The 20,011-nt window shown below is 40.2% G+C and overlaps 2 protein-coding genes across 2 annotated transcripts in view; both read left to right on the top strand.

Annotated features, from left to right (window-relative positions):
• LOC145433781 (uncharacterized) overlaps positions 1 to 20,011 on the top strand; it is a 358,802-nt gene that overhangs the window by 101,940 nt on the left and 236,851 nt on the right. The gene's annotated exons all lie outside the window — the stretch shown is intronic.
• On the top strand, positions 11,546 to 18,531 carry LOC145434322 (uncharacterized). The gene has a single exon (XM_080311712.1). It carries the CDS (start codon positions 11,772 to 11,774, stop codon positions 13,071 to 13,073), a length of 1,302 nt encoding a protein of 433 aa, XP_080167838.1. The 5' UTR covers positions 11,546 to 11,771; the 3' UTR covers positions 13,074 to 18,531.

Below are 20,011 nucleotides of genomic sequence, written 5' to 3'. Positions count from 1 at the left end.
GATTCTTGCTCTGTATTTAGTTTGAATTTCACATTTAAAAATCTCTCATCCATAGTCGTAACCTTCCATGCCATCAAACTATCCGTTAGGCTTGCTAGCAACCTTGTTGCGTTTTGTGATATGACGGTAAGGGGTCGCGAAATCTTTCATCATTATAAAGGGGAGGGGGCGTATCCTAATAATTTTGAGAACCACTGTTCTAAGGTAAATACTTCCTCTATTATTTTTAATGTTTACTTTCTGGCGTGACAGCTTGATCTCAAGGCCCACACAGTTTGAAAGGTTTCAACTGCTAAACATCACAGATATCCTAAACGAGATTGACATAATTCGGATCACGAGTAGGATTTCAGATTGGCCACTCCAGTTTTATTTATTTTGGTGATGTGCTTATAAAAAACGATTCGCGCGTATCTTAGGTAGATTCGTTCTCTGTATGCGTAGAATTGAGGCATTCCTATTTTATCTACACATAGTAAAAGCGTGTTTGAAGCTACCATGGTTATGATTCTTTGAGCATTGTGTGTCCTGGAACTGAACCAAAAGTGAAATTAGTAAATCTATGAACAGATCGCTGCTCACAGATTTAAATTTCAATCCTGTTCTAAGAATCGGGACAACCGACTTTCATCTCTATATAGTTTTGACAAATTGGTTATTGAGCTCGACCAAACTATGAAATCTCGCCACTATCTTTCTGACGCGTGTACGATATCACATATATTATCTCCATGTCCTCACTATTTAATCAAATACCAATATTGCGTTTTGGTTTATAGTCCCATTTTATACCGTGCGGCCCGCGAATGGATTCAGATGTTGAATGCGGCCCGCGAGCTCAAAAGTTTGCCTATCCCTGTGCTGGTACCATAGCTGACGACCCGCGTGCTTAAATGCAATAAAATTGATCTTATTTGAAAGCTACTGTCTCACTGATTCCGTAAATATACATTAAAATCTTATTACGACAATGGAACCCCCTTGACATACACCTCAAAGTCTGAAAATCGACATCGTTCTGAACAATCGCAACCAAGGGCCATTGTTATGGTGATTATGTTGCGTCGCTGCGATCGTTTAGAACAGTGGTTCTTAACCTTGCCTCCAGCGGCCCCCAAGGGGCGCTGGCGATTTTGAAGGGGGCGGAAATTATCAGGGGGCGATATGGAGGGCGCTGGGCTCAGGGGGGCGATAAGGGGGCGCTGATGAAACACGGCTTCGCAGTAGATAATATGGTAGTAGGTCATATCCTTAACGAGTATTCAGAACGAACTAACATTCCACAAAACATGTCAAATCAAATTTTTGGTCGCGCTGCACGATGATGTTTGCTACATATGTTTTCATAAATGTAGTGTGTTATAATAATTCATAAAAAACGAATTGCGCGTACTTTTAGATCGCCAGTCCCCCGTTATTTAAAACACTGCCGTCACGTTTGCTAGGGTTATTTTCAACTAAATGTTTCGAATTAGGTATTATATCCGGCGGTGCTCAGCGTGTGAAAATCGAAGAAGGAGGCACTGTATATCACTTTTGATTGTGAGTGAGAGCCCCTCCTGCATAAAATAAGTTTTGAAGCTTTGTGCACGAACTGAATAACTAAATACACTTGTATTTGAGAGCTACAAAATTAAATCGTCAGAATATTTCTTCATCGTATCATAAAAGATGATACTATCACGTGATGTGGTTCACAACCTCACATGAACGTTATATAATATGAGTTGCTGTGTTTGGAATACATTCATGTTGAAATAAATAACTGGGTACAGTACTAAATTCAATGTGAGCAGATGTATGCATCCCATTCTCAGTTGACAAAGCACTAAGAGAAAATCCAATATCAATAATTTCCCCGTATTGCTAATCGCCGATGTGAATTCGGGAGGGTCCGAACCACAGGGTATGAAACCGTACCCAATTGTTGTTATAAGAACCTTGGTTTGACCCTGAATATACCACACACTATTATTATACGGTTTAATATAGTCGAATGGTCCTCGAGCGCGATTTAATATTTCCAATACCAAAGTCTCCAAAATACCGACTGAACTTTGACCTATTACTAAGATCGAAACTGCTTTAAACCCAAACCCCCAATCGGTTAGCTCGAAGGGTGCCTTAAGTTATTTCGGTCAATGAACAAAAATTAAACATCATGCTATGATGACTTCCCTACGGAAGAATACGAATAGCCATAGAAAATAGAAATAGGCATTTCAGCGTCGGCCATTACCACGCCACGATGCACGAAGACATATGAAGTTCCGGTGAATATGGGACTCCGAGAAGTGTGTCAAAAAGATGGTCAGCGAGAAAACTTCAGCCGAAGAGGATTGCCCTTATGTTGAGCGTAAACTACGATGTATATAAGTCTAATCGTCTACAGGTGATTAAATCGCTCGTGCAGAATTATCATGTCGTCGCAATCTAGACCCTGCAGGACAAATAACATCCATCACAAATAATTATTTGCCTGTGACGAAATACCAATTTTGAATCGTGTGTTACTTTAGTTAAACGTTTATGCGTTTCAATATCTTTTGACTATATAGCGGACAAGAGGTAACAAAATAACATGTAACGATTTAATTGTACCAACGGGCACGCCCGAATATGTTCAATTATTGATTACGTGGCCTTCCTTTTCCAATACAACAGCTCACTTAGCGCTACTGGTAAATCTGATTGTGTGGGCTGAGAGGATAAAAAGTATATAGTGACATTTTTATGAAATTACAACCTATTTAATTCATGCATCATAAAAAAAATCATCGAAATCACGCGACGGGGTTCTTGGGGGCGACGCCCTCACGAATTTGGTTTATCACGCTATGGGTGCCCAAGACAATCGTTTTTAGGAGGGCTGACGAAGTGTTGTTACGGCCCTCCTTCTCTCCCATTGTCTTTATTACAGTCCCTACAATATGAGGTGGGGGGCGCTGGAGCACGATAATTTTTGAAAGGGGGCGCTGGAGGAAAAAAGGTTGAGAACCACTGGCTTAGAACAATGCCGATTTTCAGACTTTGAGGTGTATATAAAGAGGGTTCCATTGCCCTGATTAGATTTTATTGCACATTTACGGAATCAGTGCGACAGTAGCTTTCAAACAAGATCAACTTTATTGAATTTCAGCACGCGGGTCGTCAGCTATGGCATTAGCAATTATGCTGCGTTCATATTGCTGAGCAGTAATTCCATCCGGGCAAGCAAGGGTGACGACGGGTGTTGCGCATCTATCCGTGCGTTAGTTATCTATAGTTTTACCAAACCTCTATTGTTCTTTCACCAATAAATTGACCACAAACGAAGTGACTGGAGCTTACAGCGAACAATAGTTGTAGTATTAGTAGCATAGTCGCACTATATTACTATAGGAAAGTATTGTAATAGCAAAGTATCCATCTCTGTTCTCTAAACTGGTCATTGGTGTCCGTTGGTCACCTTAGCCAAAGCCTCTTGCATGATTTAAGTTGAATTCGAATATAGGTTCTATTACTCGTCAACCATTGGTGCAGGCTTAAATTGTATCCTATGGATATCTAATTGGGTATTGCATCATATCAATCGGTTTCAACTATCTGAAGTTTCGTATTATATTCTCTATTTTGGCGTATGATTATAGACGGATGGTATACAACAGTACTTTTCATTCTTTGTGAGCTTCATTCGCACTTTTTCTGTTAAATAAATTTCATTCGCTCAAACTAACCGAAAATTGTCATACAAAAAGAAGATGAAAATACAACGTTCAGATTTGCAACAAATTGGCTACTATGTATCTTAAGCTATCAGATGTCTCATTAAAAAGTCTACTATTTTCAACAATTTCACTAAAATCTTTCTCGGCAAAACAAGTTGTTGGGTTTTGTACAAGAACGTCTATAATTGCTTGGATGGCCAGGTCTTAAAATCTATTCTGCACTCCTATCCCAAATACAACGTATTTTTTGACGAGTGAAAAATGCTTGCTAGAAGAAATCGATTTTGAGAGCTTACAAAAAGGTTTAAAAGGCTCCATGTCGAAAGGATGAAAAGCCCACTTGTTTGTGTTGAGGCTTTTGCCTTACGTCTTGTAAAATAAGGTCTAAACCTGAGGTCTCGAACTCAAATGTCCTCGCGGGCCAGTTTTCCAGTTTTCCAGTTTTCCAGTTTTCCAGATTTCCGCAGCATATATAGGGGTATTATATGTTTTTCCAATTAGGCCTTTTTTGACGGGATGGAATTGTCCTATTGAAAGTGAGCCGATCCAACAGGCTGACAATAAACACACATCGTCAAAATGTGATTTACTCTTGTATCAATTTAGGCCCGGCAGGAAAAAAAATCATCACATTCATAACTATTTGAATAGAATTCATGTTGTACTTGATATATAATAATTATAAAATATAGACGCAATATGAGCGGACAAATGTATGATGTCATCATTAAAGTTATCGCCTTTTGATATTTCGAATTTAACAGAGAGATAATAGAGACTGATCTGATATCACAAAATTTTTGGGTTGGGCAGTGTAATTCCAATCCAGGATTCGGGTATCCTCCTGATAAGTAGGCTATTAATTTCATGGTCAAATATCTTCGAAAATAGGAGCGGAAAAATATATAAATATAACATCAATATAATAATGAATTCGTCCTAGCAATAGAAATGTCGGAACGCCGAACGACCCATCGTTGGAGCGTACTACTACGGTACTCGGTACCTTGAAGTGGCCTTATAACATGGTTCAGCGACTAAGCGACCTAATATGTAACTAATAGATTTCCACTGGTTGCCATAACTACTTGCTTATAGTTAGCGAAATACCAAACTGGGACCTTCTGATTTATTTATTCCCGATTAGTTTGTTGTGTTCATGGTTCAAACAAATTCACGGCATTTCGAGTCACTCCGAGTCCACTCGAGTCATTTTCATTTTTCCATCGAATCAGCCCGAGTTCGAGTAATTTTAAGGAAGGTCGCGTCCAAATACAACTCACAATTTCAGTCACGAATCGTCTAAGTGTCAGGTTTTAGCATCGTGAAGTGAAAATGAGGCGAAATAGTGAATCTTACACTGCATGGTAGCGTTTGCAATCGATGTGATAGTGAAGTTTGATGAATAGTTTCAGGCTTTCAGAGCAATCTTAGAGGGAATTTACACTTTATAACCTGAAAAGATATGTGACACTTAGATATTGTCAAATTAATGAAAATCAAAAATGTCGCTGCGGGCCACACAAAATGCTCTGGTGGGCCGCGTGTTTGAGACCCCTGGTCTAAACGATGAAGAAGAGTGGGAACATTAGAGATCGATACCTTATGATAAGTTGTCCCAACTTTTTTTCGATTTTCCATTTCTGTCTCGCGAGTATGTGGGAAGAGCAAAAAAACGCACGATACCCTGTGTTCTGTTCTTTAGCTAAATCTAACTTGAGAATCCATAACAGTCTAATAACGTCACAGCAGCACTTTAGACTAAAAAACAAAATCTGAGTTTTTGTTGCATCTCGCAACCAGAGCCTCGCTAATGAAAAGGGATTCATTCTCAATCTTACAGTAGTATACGGGCATGGATGACATACAGAACGCGCACACCACAATTCTATCCACCACGCAGCTCTACAAAATACGTCTGACGCACGCGATCTCAAATTAGGGTGAATTAAATTCCTCTGTGTGTCGCAGTTGTTGTACTACTGCAGTCTACTCAGATTGCAAGAACGGGACTATTCCGTGCCGACAACGGAGCATATCCATATAGATTCGTTTAGCCATCCAACATCGGTCATTTTCGGCCAAGGTTTTGTCGACGCTTATGTTTTGGCACCGCATTTATATCAGCGGTTTGTTGGTCAGAGCTTTGCGTCGTCATTTGCCCCGACGCCGAAAGGGTTTGTCTCGAAATGAATGAGTCTCATAGACCTGAACTCGCTCGTTGCAGTGGGGCAAATCTTCTCATGACAAAGTTATATTTTCTGCGTGTCTCGCTTATTGGCTACAGTAGGCTATCCAACACCGTGATGTTGGATTTATAAAAACTGTCGCAGGATTTTTTTTTATAAATTCAGCAAATATTAATACATATTAACATATAGCTCTGGCACCGTGTCGACCCAAAATTATGCCCTTTGCGGTCCATACTTTAACAGCCCTTTAAGGGGTAAAAATTTGCGTTACAATAACTTAGAAATGCAAGTCAGCAACGATGGTATTTAGTATGCTACTAACCTCGTGCCACGCACTAATCGAACAGTTTTTACGAAAGATTGTTTAGCGAAAGAAAGCAGTAAATCAATTTGACGTCATTTTTTCAGCCTGTCGCAGGCTCGGACGGGCTGATATACTGTATGTCTGCCACTACACAAGCTTCAAAACCAGGCTTTTGGTTACGTAATAATTATAATGCGAAAATATTAATTCACTGCGGCTTCTGAGAGCTGCAGTTAGTAGTGTGTCGTCAGTTAAACAAGTTTTTACAATTGCGTCGCAACAACAAAATTTGTACTGCCCTTGAATTTCCAATTAGGTTTATTTGAATTATTCCAGGTCAGAAAAATTAACAATTATTGTTCGCGATTTTCATTCGCACTCATCCGGGATTTTCATTCGCACCGTTCGCACCACCGTCGTCATTCGCAGTGCAATTTTGTTCATTCGCACAAGTGCGAACCGTCACACAGGTTGAAAAGCACTGGTATACAATATACAGAGCAATTACGTAGTTTAGCAATTCTACGCATGCTTGAGCTATACTATACATGCTTGTCAATTCGATTCTATATGCGGTCGTCGACGGTTATAATGCAATGAATTAATCAAACCTCATACTTTGAAAAGACAATTTGACTAGACTCGAGTCACCTCCAAAGATCAAAAGACTTGACTCGAGTCAAATGTGCAATGTATCGATATGGCTTGTGACTCGGAGGTAGTGACTTGATCCCAACAGTGTTCGCGGGTGATTGAATTTGTTGCGATTAACGCAATCAGCTATTATTGTAAGCAGAATTTCTCTAGGAATACAAACAGCTCCTTATTATCAACCTGTATAGTTTTGAGGGCTATGACCATTTGATGGAATTTTTCATGCTGACAAGACCATTTTTGCTAAAATGATGAATTGAAATGCATATGAATTCACAGCGAGTCGTAACGTCAACTTATGAGGTCGGACTACTTGAGCGACTGCTTGATTACTAGCGCTACAACAGAGTTGGGCAACTAGATCATTCTAGTTGTCTGAGTAGATTAATTAGCAGGGTTGTAATGACTCGAGTCACGATTTTCTGATGACTCGATTAGACTCGAGTCATTTTCTGAGAGTACGGAAAGGACTCGACTCGACTCGACTCGACTAAATCCGTGTATTGAATCGACTTGGACTCGAGTCATTGCGCATGACTCGAACCAAGTCATATGACTCGAGATTAAGACGGCCAAGACCGACATTTCATTATAATTTCGACGAATACTGAAGTAACCACATTATTTGGACTTCGTCTATTGGTACTGTTACTTTAAAACGCGACCAGAAACTGCTAAAAGTGAGGAAAATTAATATATTGTAAATGGGAACCATTCGTTATCATGAAAAAAAGTTATAAAACGTGGGGTTAACAAGACTTTAACTGGAAACTGGGCAGTTAACACAATTACTTGGACTAGGACTCGAGTCATAATAATATGACTCGGACTCGACCCTCTGCTCACTGACTTGGACTCGAACTTGACTCCGTTGTTGAATTGAAAATGATTCGACTTGACTCGAGTTAAAACAATAAAAGTGAGATTGACTTGTGACTTGGAGCCTTTTGACTTGGTTACAACTCTGCTAATTAGACGGTAATGCCATCAATAGAACTTTAGTCTAATTTGTGTAATGTTTCGATTCTCTCATTTTGATGCTAATCTAACTTCTTCTCTTCTGAAAATGCTACAGGAGAACCCATAGAGCAGTGGTTCTCAAACTTTTTTAGACACCCTTCCCTTTATGATAGTGAAAAATATTGCGCCCTCTTACCGTCATATCACAAAATGCAACCAGAATGCTAGCAATCTCAACTGGTAGTTTGATGCGGTGGAAAGTTATGACTAGGGCAAGTTTTCGCAACTCTTTTTACAGCTTCCGGCAGCTTCCTAAATACTTATAAGTTATGTAGTATGGTGTTTTAGGCTGTTTGGGGACTCTAATATTGCCACTCTTTGCAACTTTTCTCCATTTTTTTCACGCAGCTTTTTTGGAACTCTTTCGATTTTTCATGCAACTTTTTTCGCTTTTTCATGAAACTAACTTTTTACTGAAAATATTTGGCACTATATACATATAGATTGCTTGATTTATTTCACTCTCGTTTAAATTTGAGGTCCTTTCTGATTTGACGTACATTCAGGCTAGACCGCCGAAATTTATATTTTCCCTGGGTCAATTATTTCAGGCTATTGATTTTGAGAAGTCGCCAACACTGAGTTTTACTACAACGTCATGCATACTTATCGATTAGCGTATCTCATATCTCATGCTCCAATAATTTCAAGGAACTTGTCCATAAATGTAACTTTTTGGTGCAACTTTTGTGGAAAATAAATGCAAGTATTTACAGCAAATTTTACGAAAAATGAATGCAACTTTACAAGGATTTGACTGCAAGGAAAATTATTTATGACTGTTGATGAGAGAATTAAAAATGAAATTAGGACTATACACAGAGTAATAACTCTGCGTTGGAAGTAAATCGCACCGACCGCGAAAAATATGTTTAGTTGACCGCATCTTCGCGCCCCCTTCAGATGCTCTCACCCTCCCCAAGAGGGGCATGTCTCCAGTTTGATAACCACTGCCGTAGAGTGAGAAATGAGCCAAGTTCGGTGCAGGCCTTCAGACATTTGCCATAATCATGCTTATGGGCATGAACTTTGATTTGAACTTGACCCTTATGAAAAATAGTTCGCGGCACACTATCACACGATCACACTATCACATTGTTCTGACGTTTTATGGTATACGGCGGACATACTGCAGAGTACGTGTCTATTACTCGCCGGTATACAACACACTGATTGATGAAACAAGGATGCAGGCTCAAGCCTTAGAAAATATAAACGGAAATAACATTACAACACTCTTCACTGCGATCAATCAACGTATTGTGCAAAGCTGAATTCGGCTTTCTAGGCACGCGATACTACCGGTAGAGTGAATTAGAGGTTTTTCTTAGGGCTGGGCACAATGTTGCGAGTACTCGAATCTTAATCGAGAATGAATTGCAATGATTCCAAGTCGAGTAGTAAAAGACGATTTATTCGAGTACTGAAATTACACTCTCCTCGCATCTGAAAGGTAATTTACTATAGAGAAGTATTGTTTTGATACTATTTTCCCCTAATGAAGCCTTGAAACCATGATTGGGCGAGTCGCAGCATACGAGACATAGTACAAAGCTACCAACGTTACTAAAAATAACACATTCCTGAAGTCATGATCATTCCACAACATTGTCAAGAAGTTATATGAAATCGGTATGGTCTAAAAAACACCAAAGTATCTCACGCATAACGCAGCCAGTGTATTCTTTGTGGTGACATATAAGGTACATATTCGAACTTTGACATAGTACATTCTGCAGTGACGTAATAATGGATGATACTCGAATAATTAATCGACTCACTCGTAACCCGTGATTCAGAATAGAATCGAATCTCTCAGGTAGCCTACTCGATTTTGCCCAGCCCTAGCTATTGATTGCGGGCATAACATCAATTTTGATTTATCAAATGTACAAACTTCACATAAAGCTCGATTTAGATCAGTGTTTCCCAAACTTTTTTGAGCTAGCGCCCCCTGGACAACGAATAAAGTACCAGCGCCCCCTGACCCCCTCCCATCACAGCTAATGTCAAAGCGAAAGTTGTCTTGCATATATTACAATTAAAATTAAGATATATGAAGCTGCTGTATATGTCATCATCCTCGTCCTTATATTGGGTTAGATATTTTATAGGAGCAATGTGAAATCTCCTCATCCGGCTAGGTTTCTGCTGTGAGTCAGAAGATTTGTCACGGCACTGGAAGCACGTTCTAATAAATATAAGCCATGATAGGCATTGAGGACATATTTAAACCTTTTCCCGGAAGAGTATTTCTATATGACTCAATTGTGTATCCGGAACGATTGATAGTAAGAGATATTGAACGTTGGTGATGTGAGCACAAAACTGTTCCGCAATGTAGACGGCTTTTTATTTATTTCATGCTCGGAAATTTCATGGAATGGACTGATTATCTAGTACCGAACCTCTGATGGGAATATATCCTGAAATCAAATTACAATATATCCTTTTTCGAGATGATTGCTGTATACTTCTACGCCAAAATTAGACCGATGCGAGCAGGAGCGTTATCAAGCCTAGGCATAGTTGAGCATTTGAAAAGTTCACGTCTTAGTAAATCTCTCTGATCTATCACGGGTTATTACTGAATTCATACAGTGCCATTTTCACCTTGATCAGATTTCATTATTACCAAAAAATGAATAAAATTCGACTGATAAAACTTTGCCTGTGTCGGTCAGTTATAAGCGATATCTTATCTCGCAACCAGAACCATTGGGGGACAGGGTGGCGTCAGTATGAGAATAACACGACCGTTTGAAACAGAGAGTAAAATCGCCGAAGGCAGTTTTCCTTGAAGCCATCGCACTTAACTGTGCAGCAGTGTAAGTTTTCAATTACATCGTAGTTCTCACCACGCAATATACCACGCTTTCTGACGATTCTGCTGCCGACTGCTGAATCAGTCCATGAATGGTTAGAATAGATATTATTAAATAACAATGGAATTTTCCGGTACAGCCGCTCAAATAGACAGACGCCTGGATCAAATATAAATAGACTTGACAAATTTAGCAGTTTTTACGGTATATTTTGCTGGTATATTCGTCAATCGTTTCAACACTACGCTGCAGTTGCCCTTCAAACCCTTACCGGCCCCATTTGCTCTCAGCGCCCCCTACCGCTCAATTTGTAACCAGCGGCCCCCACTCGCCCATTTCATAGCCAACGCCACCACCACGCTCGCCAAAGCCCCCAGGGGGGCGCTGGCGCCCACTTTGAGAATCACTGATTTAGATTATTGACAGTTTTCTATAGATTAGAATTGTCTTGCGAATAATTTCAAAATTCCGATTAAATAGCTCGCGGCACACTTGCGAGACATAAATGGCACACTAGTGTGCCGCGGCACAGCGGTTGAGAAAAGCTGGCCTAAACACTACAGCCGCCTCTCCAGCTGGCCTGGTGCGCACGATATAATCGCTGGCCTCAGCAATCGCATTTTTAATGGGCCCCGTGCGCAAGACATCCTCGCCGGCCCGAACTATCGCGTCACTGGCATCACAAGCTTTGTCTGCTATCTATCTACAGTCAATTAGACACAATGCCGTTGGGTGTATAATTATTAGCGATCGTTATGTCATGGTTGTTCAACAGTGACATCGAGAAACAAAATGACATCTAAGAGTAAAGCATAACCATCGCTGGTCACTTATCATATGCGCAAGTATAGTTTACTTCCACTATTTCATACATATCAGATGTGCGCTGTGGTCATATTGTCATTTTGAGCTTTATGTCCTTAATGCAGTTTGCAAATTTTTTTTAGAATCTGCTTAAAGTAGTCCCAGGCAGTTCGATCTTGAAGATCATTTCTTGAATGTTTTTTCCACTGTCATAAAGCAAAGCGTTCTGTGGAAGTGTGAAGAGCATTCTCTCAAAAAGGAGAAAATGGAGTCAAATAAAATAGGTATTGACTACAAAGCGAAAGCTGGTCGACCCGATATCTACAAGAATACGGTTTCTCGCAACAACAACGTCAACATTCATACACATGTGCATACTGGAATCGAAAATAATGAATGTGATATATGTGGAAAGACATTTACCCTTATGAAGAAGCTCAAATGTCATGCTGATAAGCATGCTGGCGTCAAAAAGCATGAATGTGATATATGCGGAAAAGCCTTTGCTCGGAAGTGTAACCTCCAGATCCATACAAATACACACATTGGCGTCAAAAAATTTATATGTGATGTATGTGGGAAAGCATTTTTCCGGAAAGTTAGCCTCAAGAGTCATATGGATGTACATGTTGGTATCAAAAATCATGTTTGTGATATATGTGGAAAAGCATTTACTAAGAAGACTGACCTTAATTCTCATATGGATATGCATGTTGGATTCAAAAATCATAAATGTTATGTATGTGGGAAAGCATTTTCCCGGAAAGGTAACCTCAAGGATCATATGGATGTACATGTTGGTATCAAAAAACATGTTTGTGATATATGCGGAAAGGCATTTACCAAGAAGAGTGACCTCAAGTGCCATGTTGATATGCATGGCGGAATTAAAAATCATAAATGTGAGGTATGTGGGAAATCATTTACACAAAAGAGTCATCTCAGGTTTCATTCTTATATACATGCTGATCTCAAAAATTATGCATGTGATATATGTGGAAAAGCATTTACACAGAAGAGTTCTCTTAACGTTCATTCTGATATACATGCTGATATCAAAAATCATACATGTGATATATGTGGGAAAGCATATACACAGAAGAGCTCTCTCAAGGCTCATTCTATTGAACATGCTTGTTTTAATCATAAATGTGATGTATGTGGGAATGCATTTTCCCAGAAAGGTAGCGTCAAGAGTCATATGGATATACATGCTGCCATCAAAAATCATATTTGTGATATATGTGGAAGAGCATTTACCAAGAAGAGTCACCTTAATTCTCATATGGATATGCATGTTGGATTAAAAAATCATAAATGTGATGTATGCGGGAAATCATTTACAGAGAGGAGTTCTCTAAGGCTTCATTATAATAGACATGCTGGTATCAAAAATCACAAGTGTGATGTATGTGGGAAAGCATTTTTCCAGAAGGGTAACCTTAAGAGTCATATGGATATCCATGCTGGCATCAGGCTTGAGTGTGATGTGTGTGGGAAAGTATTTACACATAATGGTAGCTTCAAGCTCCATATGGATATACATGCTGGTCCGAGAAATCATTAATGTGATGCATGTGGGAGAGCATTTAATCAGGAGGCTTCCTTTGCACGTCATATGGTTCTGCATGAGCGTGTCAAAAATCATAAATATCAGACATACTGATACAGCTACCCTAAGATATTATAATAATTGACATGCTGATGTTTACAGAAAAGAAAGGTTCCTGTGAGTTCAGTAAACTGTCATCTGGATATATATTCTAGCATTGATTGTAAATGCGGTGTTTGTGCAACACATTTACATGAAACCGCAAAATCATGTGTCATATGGATATATGAGTGCATCTGAATGCGACATTTGTGATTAAGCATTTCCTCCGAAGAGCTTTCACTAATGTCATACCACTGACATGTTCATGTTCAGCTTCAGCTTCATATCCTAACTCCAATCAATGTGGAAGAATTCGAAATGACATGAGTTGTCTTTCCATGACTCACTTTTGACCAAAACAAGTAAATATGATCAATCACCGATGTGATAATGTGGCAACGCATGCTTAGTGACTTAACAGTCTGAAAAAGGCAACTTCGTTGTACATTTGTTGAGATGCCGAGTTATATGTAGTCCAAGTTGATAACCGGGTCTGGGCAAATTCAATTACGTGAGGGATGCAAGTCGAACATTCTAGAATCAATAATGATGCCGCCATAATAGTAGAAAAGATGAATAGAGCTCAAATTCGTAGCTTATATATGTTCACAAAGAGTATACTGCCAGCTATACACCACATTAAAGATAATTTGGTGTTTTTACGAGCATGCCCGCATGATTGGTCGTTGTGACAATGCTGTGAGGATATGGGCTAATCACGCCTTCACCGACGTGTCATTTTCACTAACGTGATACCATCAGTCAATGTTTCAAGGTTTAACGGCGAAAAATACTATTTAAAGATGATTTCCGTTGATAAATCAACTATTAGTGGCAATTAACATATAATTTTAGTACAACCTAAGTTTTATCATTTTTAACCAATCTAGATATGCAAGCGGGACATTGCGACATAATGAACAGATAAGGAAGAAACAAGCAATTACCATCTCTTGATCTAAGGTTCATCTCGGCCTACTGCTCGATGTAATGAACCGACAGGAGGATGCTTAAACGACCAATTTGTTCACCTGTGTCGTTGCTCTTTTTAATTCGGTTTCCTTGTATGCAAATGCCCTCGATTTGTTGTTGCCGAGACTTAAAGCAGAGCCTTCACGGTCGTTGAATTTAAAACTAAGCCAACTTCCTCTACAGTCGGATTTTTTACCTAAAATTCACCCAAGTCAGTCTATCCGTTGTCATCTAAAGGTTTCTTGTTGCCATTGTGATCAGAAATTTACAATGCTAGAATATTAATCATTAATGTGCTCCGACTTCAGTAAATAATTTTGATTCAACATCGTTGGTCTGCTGAATCAAGAATTCGATCTTACTTTTAACCTAACTACCATCTGACACCCATTGACAAGGGTTAGACTACTCATTATGTCGTTTATTTGGTTCGGCAGCTAGTGAAGAGGGACAGAGAGATAGATACAGAAAGCCTTTATTATCATCAAACCGAAATACACAACAAAGACACGACAACAATGATGATACAGAATATATACGCATGCCTAGTATTCGGTATCGGATAGGAATAATAGGTACGACTTATGACGTCAACTAGTCTGATCACATCAGCATCAAACAAGAACAAATGTCTCTTCATATCGGCTCATGATCGACCCACAGCATTGTCACTGTGCTCAATCAAATAGGTATGATAAGAAAAACAAATATAGCCTACTCCAATTTGATCTGGACCTGGTATTATATTCTTTGTCACAGAAAAGGTACATATTTGAGCTTCCCACGCCTCACATGAGATTATACCGGACGCGCATGCAGCCGTGATTAAAGTCATGAAAATTGAAATAATTGGTATCATCAAACCGAACACTGGTCAACTCTCCATCTAAACTTTAGATTCTAAAGTCATTGGTACAACGCTATATATCCGTGATGTAGCTACCGTAGCATTGCGCCGCTGCCAACTGTGCCATGTGATTGTCCTAGAGTGTGAATGCATCTCTCTGGCCATCATACTATATGAGCCTAGATATCTTCCGTGTACACTGCACATTTTATGAGAATCGTGCAACGTATTGCAGTAACTTATAGCCAGTCTGAAAGAGAGAAGTATCGTTGTACATTTGTTCAGTATCGTTGTACATATGTTTAATATTGATGATCATTATTATAATATCGTTGAACTTTTCTTGACAGTCGTTTACATTTGTTGACGGTCGTTGTACATTTGTTCACAGCCGTTGTACATTTCTTGACTATGTTTTTAAATATGTTGAATATCATTGTACATTTGTTGATTATTGTTGACTTGTTGTAGATCTGTTGCTTATCGTTGTGCATTTGTTGAATGTCGTTATGATATGTGTCCTTTTGTGTGATTATCTTGCAGACATTGCTAGCTATTAATTGCTTAGTTTATCCTGGATTCTGGTAGTCATGTCTGACTGATTCTCAGTAATTTTGTACTGATGTTGACGTGGAAAGCCAATCTGATTCCTGTAAAACAGGGGTTCTCAACCTGGGGGCGCTGGAGGCTCTCAGGGGGGGGCGCGAGAAATTTTTGTCAATTTTGTCAATGTCTGTATAAATTGTGACTAAACATGTGTTTCACAACCATTCTGAAGAGACGATTATTGAAGATTATACTTAATTCGTATTCTAGAAAGCTTGCCAAACTCAAACTCCAGCAGTCGCGCTCAACGGAGTATAGGCTGACTTCAATTTTATTTGAGCAAATTTTTGATATTCTTTGAAGATTTAGAGAAATCCTACGTGCAAGTCATCCATTACTTTATAGCTTTGGCCGTAGCCTAAATCTCTGTGCGCTAGGTAGCTGTTGTTGATAGCTGGCGAACTGCACTGCCTAGGACAGACTTAGATGCAATATAGGTTGCCCGGTTTCGCCCTCCATTTGCTGTAAATCAACACAATTTAGTGCATTTCCAAAACTGATCAAATTATAGCGTGCTCTGTCGTGGGCGCGCGTTCTTCTGGGTCCGCGGCTCGGTAAGACATAGTAAACACGTCAGCATTACTCTTTTACTAAAACAACTAAAACACGACGGCGATGTTCTTCGGACGGTTACTAAAAGCGACAGCACCTCCGACGGTGACTAAAAGCCGACTGCACCTCCGACGGTGACTAAATGCCGACTGCCACATAGGTTGGCAACAGCAACGAGTATAGAGGCATAATCAGTGATAGAGCGAGGGTAATTAGAATGATCAATCGGGGCAATTGAGTAATCAATGAGCGGTACGCTACAAGGGCCCCCCTGGTTGGTAAAAGCTTTAGGATATTATAGAAACTAGAGACAACGATTTAACTACTAAGTGACGGACTCAATCAGCATGACACGGTAGGGATTACAGACTAAGATAGAATACTTAGTACAACTCTAATGGTTCAACGGCGAACGAAAGTGGGGTGGGTACGGTGGTAAAGACATGAACGACAAAATAATGTTAAGCGATAAATAGACATTACAATTGCGGCACGCTTTATATGACATACAGAGAGGTGAATAAGCTTGCGGCGAAACTAATATAAGTGATGACGGAAAAGTGAACGAGTATCACAATAAATATACATTTCAAATACTGGTGACAACACAAAATCGTGGGGTACGAATAATACGGCCACTGGCATATTCAAAGCCAATTGGTTGAGACGTCATGCGGACAGGTAATCGTTCGAATTGTGAAAAACATTTCAGTGCGGATCAAAACTTGACGTGGACAGAACAAACTGGATCGAGTGATGTACAGTGTGATTATCATTTCAAAAACACGTGTGCGTGCGTAATTATCGTTTGGGACGTGGGATTTTGAATTCGAAGTGTGATTTTGAATTCGAATTAAAGTCATCTGGAATCTGCGCAACCCAGAGAAAGAGCGTTTGGATTTACTAGCGTAGCCGATACCATCGGAGTGAATAGTGAATAATACTAGAAGAGGTATTCACTAAATGGAGAGTAAACACATTCAAGTGCCATGCACATTACAGACCTTCGATGGCGAAAAAGTATAGTTGATCGAGTAACGGTTGAGTGAGATACTTTAGAATTGTGTGACTACAAGCGTTGTCTAATCCTATATGGTACGCAAGTAGGTATGGGCTGCGAAAGCTTTTGGGCGTAAGAGATGACGTCATAATTCGCTAACATAAATCGAAGTTAGTAATATCATATCACGTGATGATCAACCTTACAACAGTTTCGGGATATGTAACGTCTAGTCGTGACTGATGGCGTAAAATAACGATAAGAATTCATTAGAGTCGACTGAAAAACGGTCAATACGCACATTAAACAAATGAATGAATATGCAGATATTGCTAGGGGAACGTCTATTAACATCACGGAGCGGAATTGTTCGACAAGTACACTGGCAATGGATCAAGAGAATCCCTACATTTCGATTGCACTTCGAGCGTTATTGGACCAGCACGTTGACGTTGCACGAATTAACTCTGTCGCGCTCCATATTTCGCAAGTCGTGTCGTTAAGGTCCGTGGGAAGTCTAGTAGATTCTCGGATGCGTGAGCGGGTAATGTAAAATAGAAAGTCGGAAGCGTCTGCCACATAATACTGAGACGAAGAGCGTTTTCATTCGGAATATACCTATCAAGTTGATAGGTTAGTTGCAAGTCGTCGCTCGACAAGAGTGAATGAAGGGGGGATCTGCGTTTGAGCGCATTTCCGCTGTTTCTGTCAATGTCGAGGTGATTCGATTCGGTTCATGGTCCCATCATGAATAATGGTTCCGTCGGTTGTGTAGAGTTTCGTTCGGCTCATCTTTCGTTCTACAGTTGGAATGCGTAGTGAGACAGCATAGCTGCTTCTATATCTACGTAGAAAAGCGAGTATATCGGTGTCGGGCGATCGCGGATATGAAGTTGCGAAGAGAATTCAGTGTACGTAGTCGCTGTGCTAAGGCTCGATCATGTCATCGTCGTGCTGCAAACATGCAAGTCTGCAATCGATGAAAGAAGTTGTACTTGGTGAAGTCTTCTGCATGCAGATTGGAGTTGTTCTGGAGTCTTCTATCAGCGGTATGGCGTAGCCTACCCAATCAAAATTTAACCGACACTGAAGCAATCGAAGCAATCCCGCTCGCTCAGCAGTTCAATTCGCGTTGAGTGGCGCCGAGTTGAAGCGTCGTACCGAAGCAAGTAGGCCTACGTGTGGAAAGGTCCGAATTCCATGTCGTTGAAATCCCGCATCAATGAACACAAACTAACGATTCCTATGTAGCCAGGGCAAATCTCGTTTATGCGTTCCGTGAGTTCATCGCTTTCCATCGTTGATCCTGTTTTATCTTGCGGCATTACAGTTGTCCCGTCTACCGCGTTGCATTTCCAAAAAGATCACGTCGGCTATCACGTTTAAAAGCGAAATCACGTCGGGGTCACCAAAATATAGCGTGCTCTGTCGTGGGCGCGCGTTCTTCTGGGTCCGCGGCTCGGTGTAAATAACTTTGACACGTTAGCGTAACTCTTTTATTAAAAGCAACTTGAAACAACGGCGGCGATGTTCTTCGGACGGTTACTAAAAGCGACAGCACCTCCGACGGTGACTAAAAGCCGACTGCACCTCCGACGGTGACTAAATGCCGACTGCCACATAGGTTGGCAACAGCAACGAGTATAGAGGCATAATCAGTGATAGAGCGAGGGTAATTAGAATGATCAATCGGGGCAATTGAGTAATCAATGAGCGGTACGCTACAAAATTTAGCATGGCAGGACAGAACGACGCCGTGCTCTCTGTAGTCACTACCAGCATCAGGATTAGTCTCAGTGCAACCTACCTTAAAATTAACTGATGTCCTTTTCAATGTTTTTTGGTATTTTCAAACAAGTTTGGGGAAGTTTGTCAGCAATGTAAAAGACTAAACAACTGGAATGTGGATTCAAAATTGGCGTAAGATATACCTTATGTATACTATCAGATCAGGGATGGGCAGCCCGTGCGGTCGTAGAAGGGAATTTGTGCGGCCGTTGACGCCTAATTCAATTAGTATGTGTTGGCAGCCGTAGACATGCAAATTGCAATTACGAATTCACTCCCGAATTTTCGAGAGATTTTATTCAATCTTGAAATTTTCTTCGCGCTTCGCGCAATTCAACAAGACTTCAATTTTCGATTTTAATGCAGTAGCGCCCTTAATTGCAGCAGGAATGGGAATCCTCAAGAAATAACAATTCATTCGTGGCTCTGAAACATTTTCGCGCTCCGCGCGACAGTCTGCACTCCCAGCAACTATTCATAGCATTGCCACCCGCGATTTCGGTGCGTACAATAGGCCGTTGTGAAAGGTATAATAGTCCGGAGTTCACCGGGAATGGATATGGACTGGACAGTTTACCATAGGTATTTTGCGTCCAGATCGTTCATTGCGGCTATGCCCTGGAATGCGGCCTTAGGCTACATAAGTAATCGAAATGCGGCCATGATTAGCAAGAAGGTTGCCCACCTCTGTATTAGATTATAGGCTCTTTTTGACATGACGATAAATGTAAGGGGGGTCAGGGGGGCGCGATATTTTTGACCATCGCCAAGGGGGGCGCGTGTCAAAAAAGGTTGAGAACCGCTGCTGTAAAATATAATTAATGATATGTTTTTGAATTGAATCTATTTAGTTGTGTTCTAGTTTGTTGCAGACTTTCAAATGTCGTTCGTTCTGGTTTAGTTTTGCATGTTTTGAAAATCCAGTAGCTTGTAAAGTCTGGTTCAAATGTGATAATATGCGATATTTCATTTTGCTGATTGATTTGGATTGGTATCATGATAATGTCTGAAAGAATACACTTTAATACTAAAAAGATCCCCGAAGCCGGATGTGATGACTCTCCTGGCAAACGATAGTGGTCAAAG

Source organism: Botryllus schlosseri, chromosome 1 (assembly GCF_051294905.1).
Source record: "Botryllus schlosseri isolate E-star chromosome 1, Bs_hap1, whole genome shotgun sequence".
Taxonomy (NCBI): Eukaryota; Metazoa; Chordata; class Ascidiacea; order Stolidobranchia; family Styelidae; genus Botryllus; species Botryllus schlosseri.
This window is presented reverse-complemented; position numbering and strand designations above follow the sequence as displayed.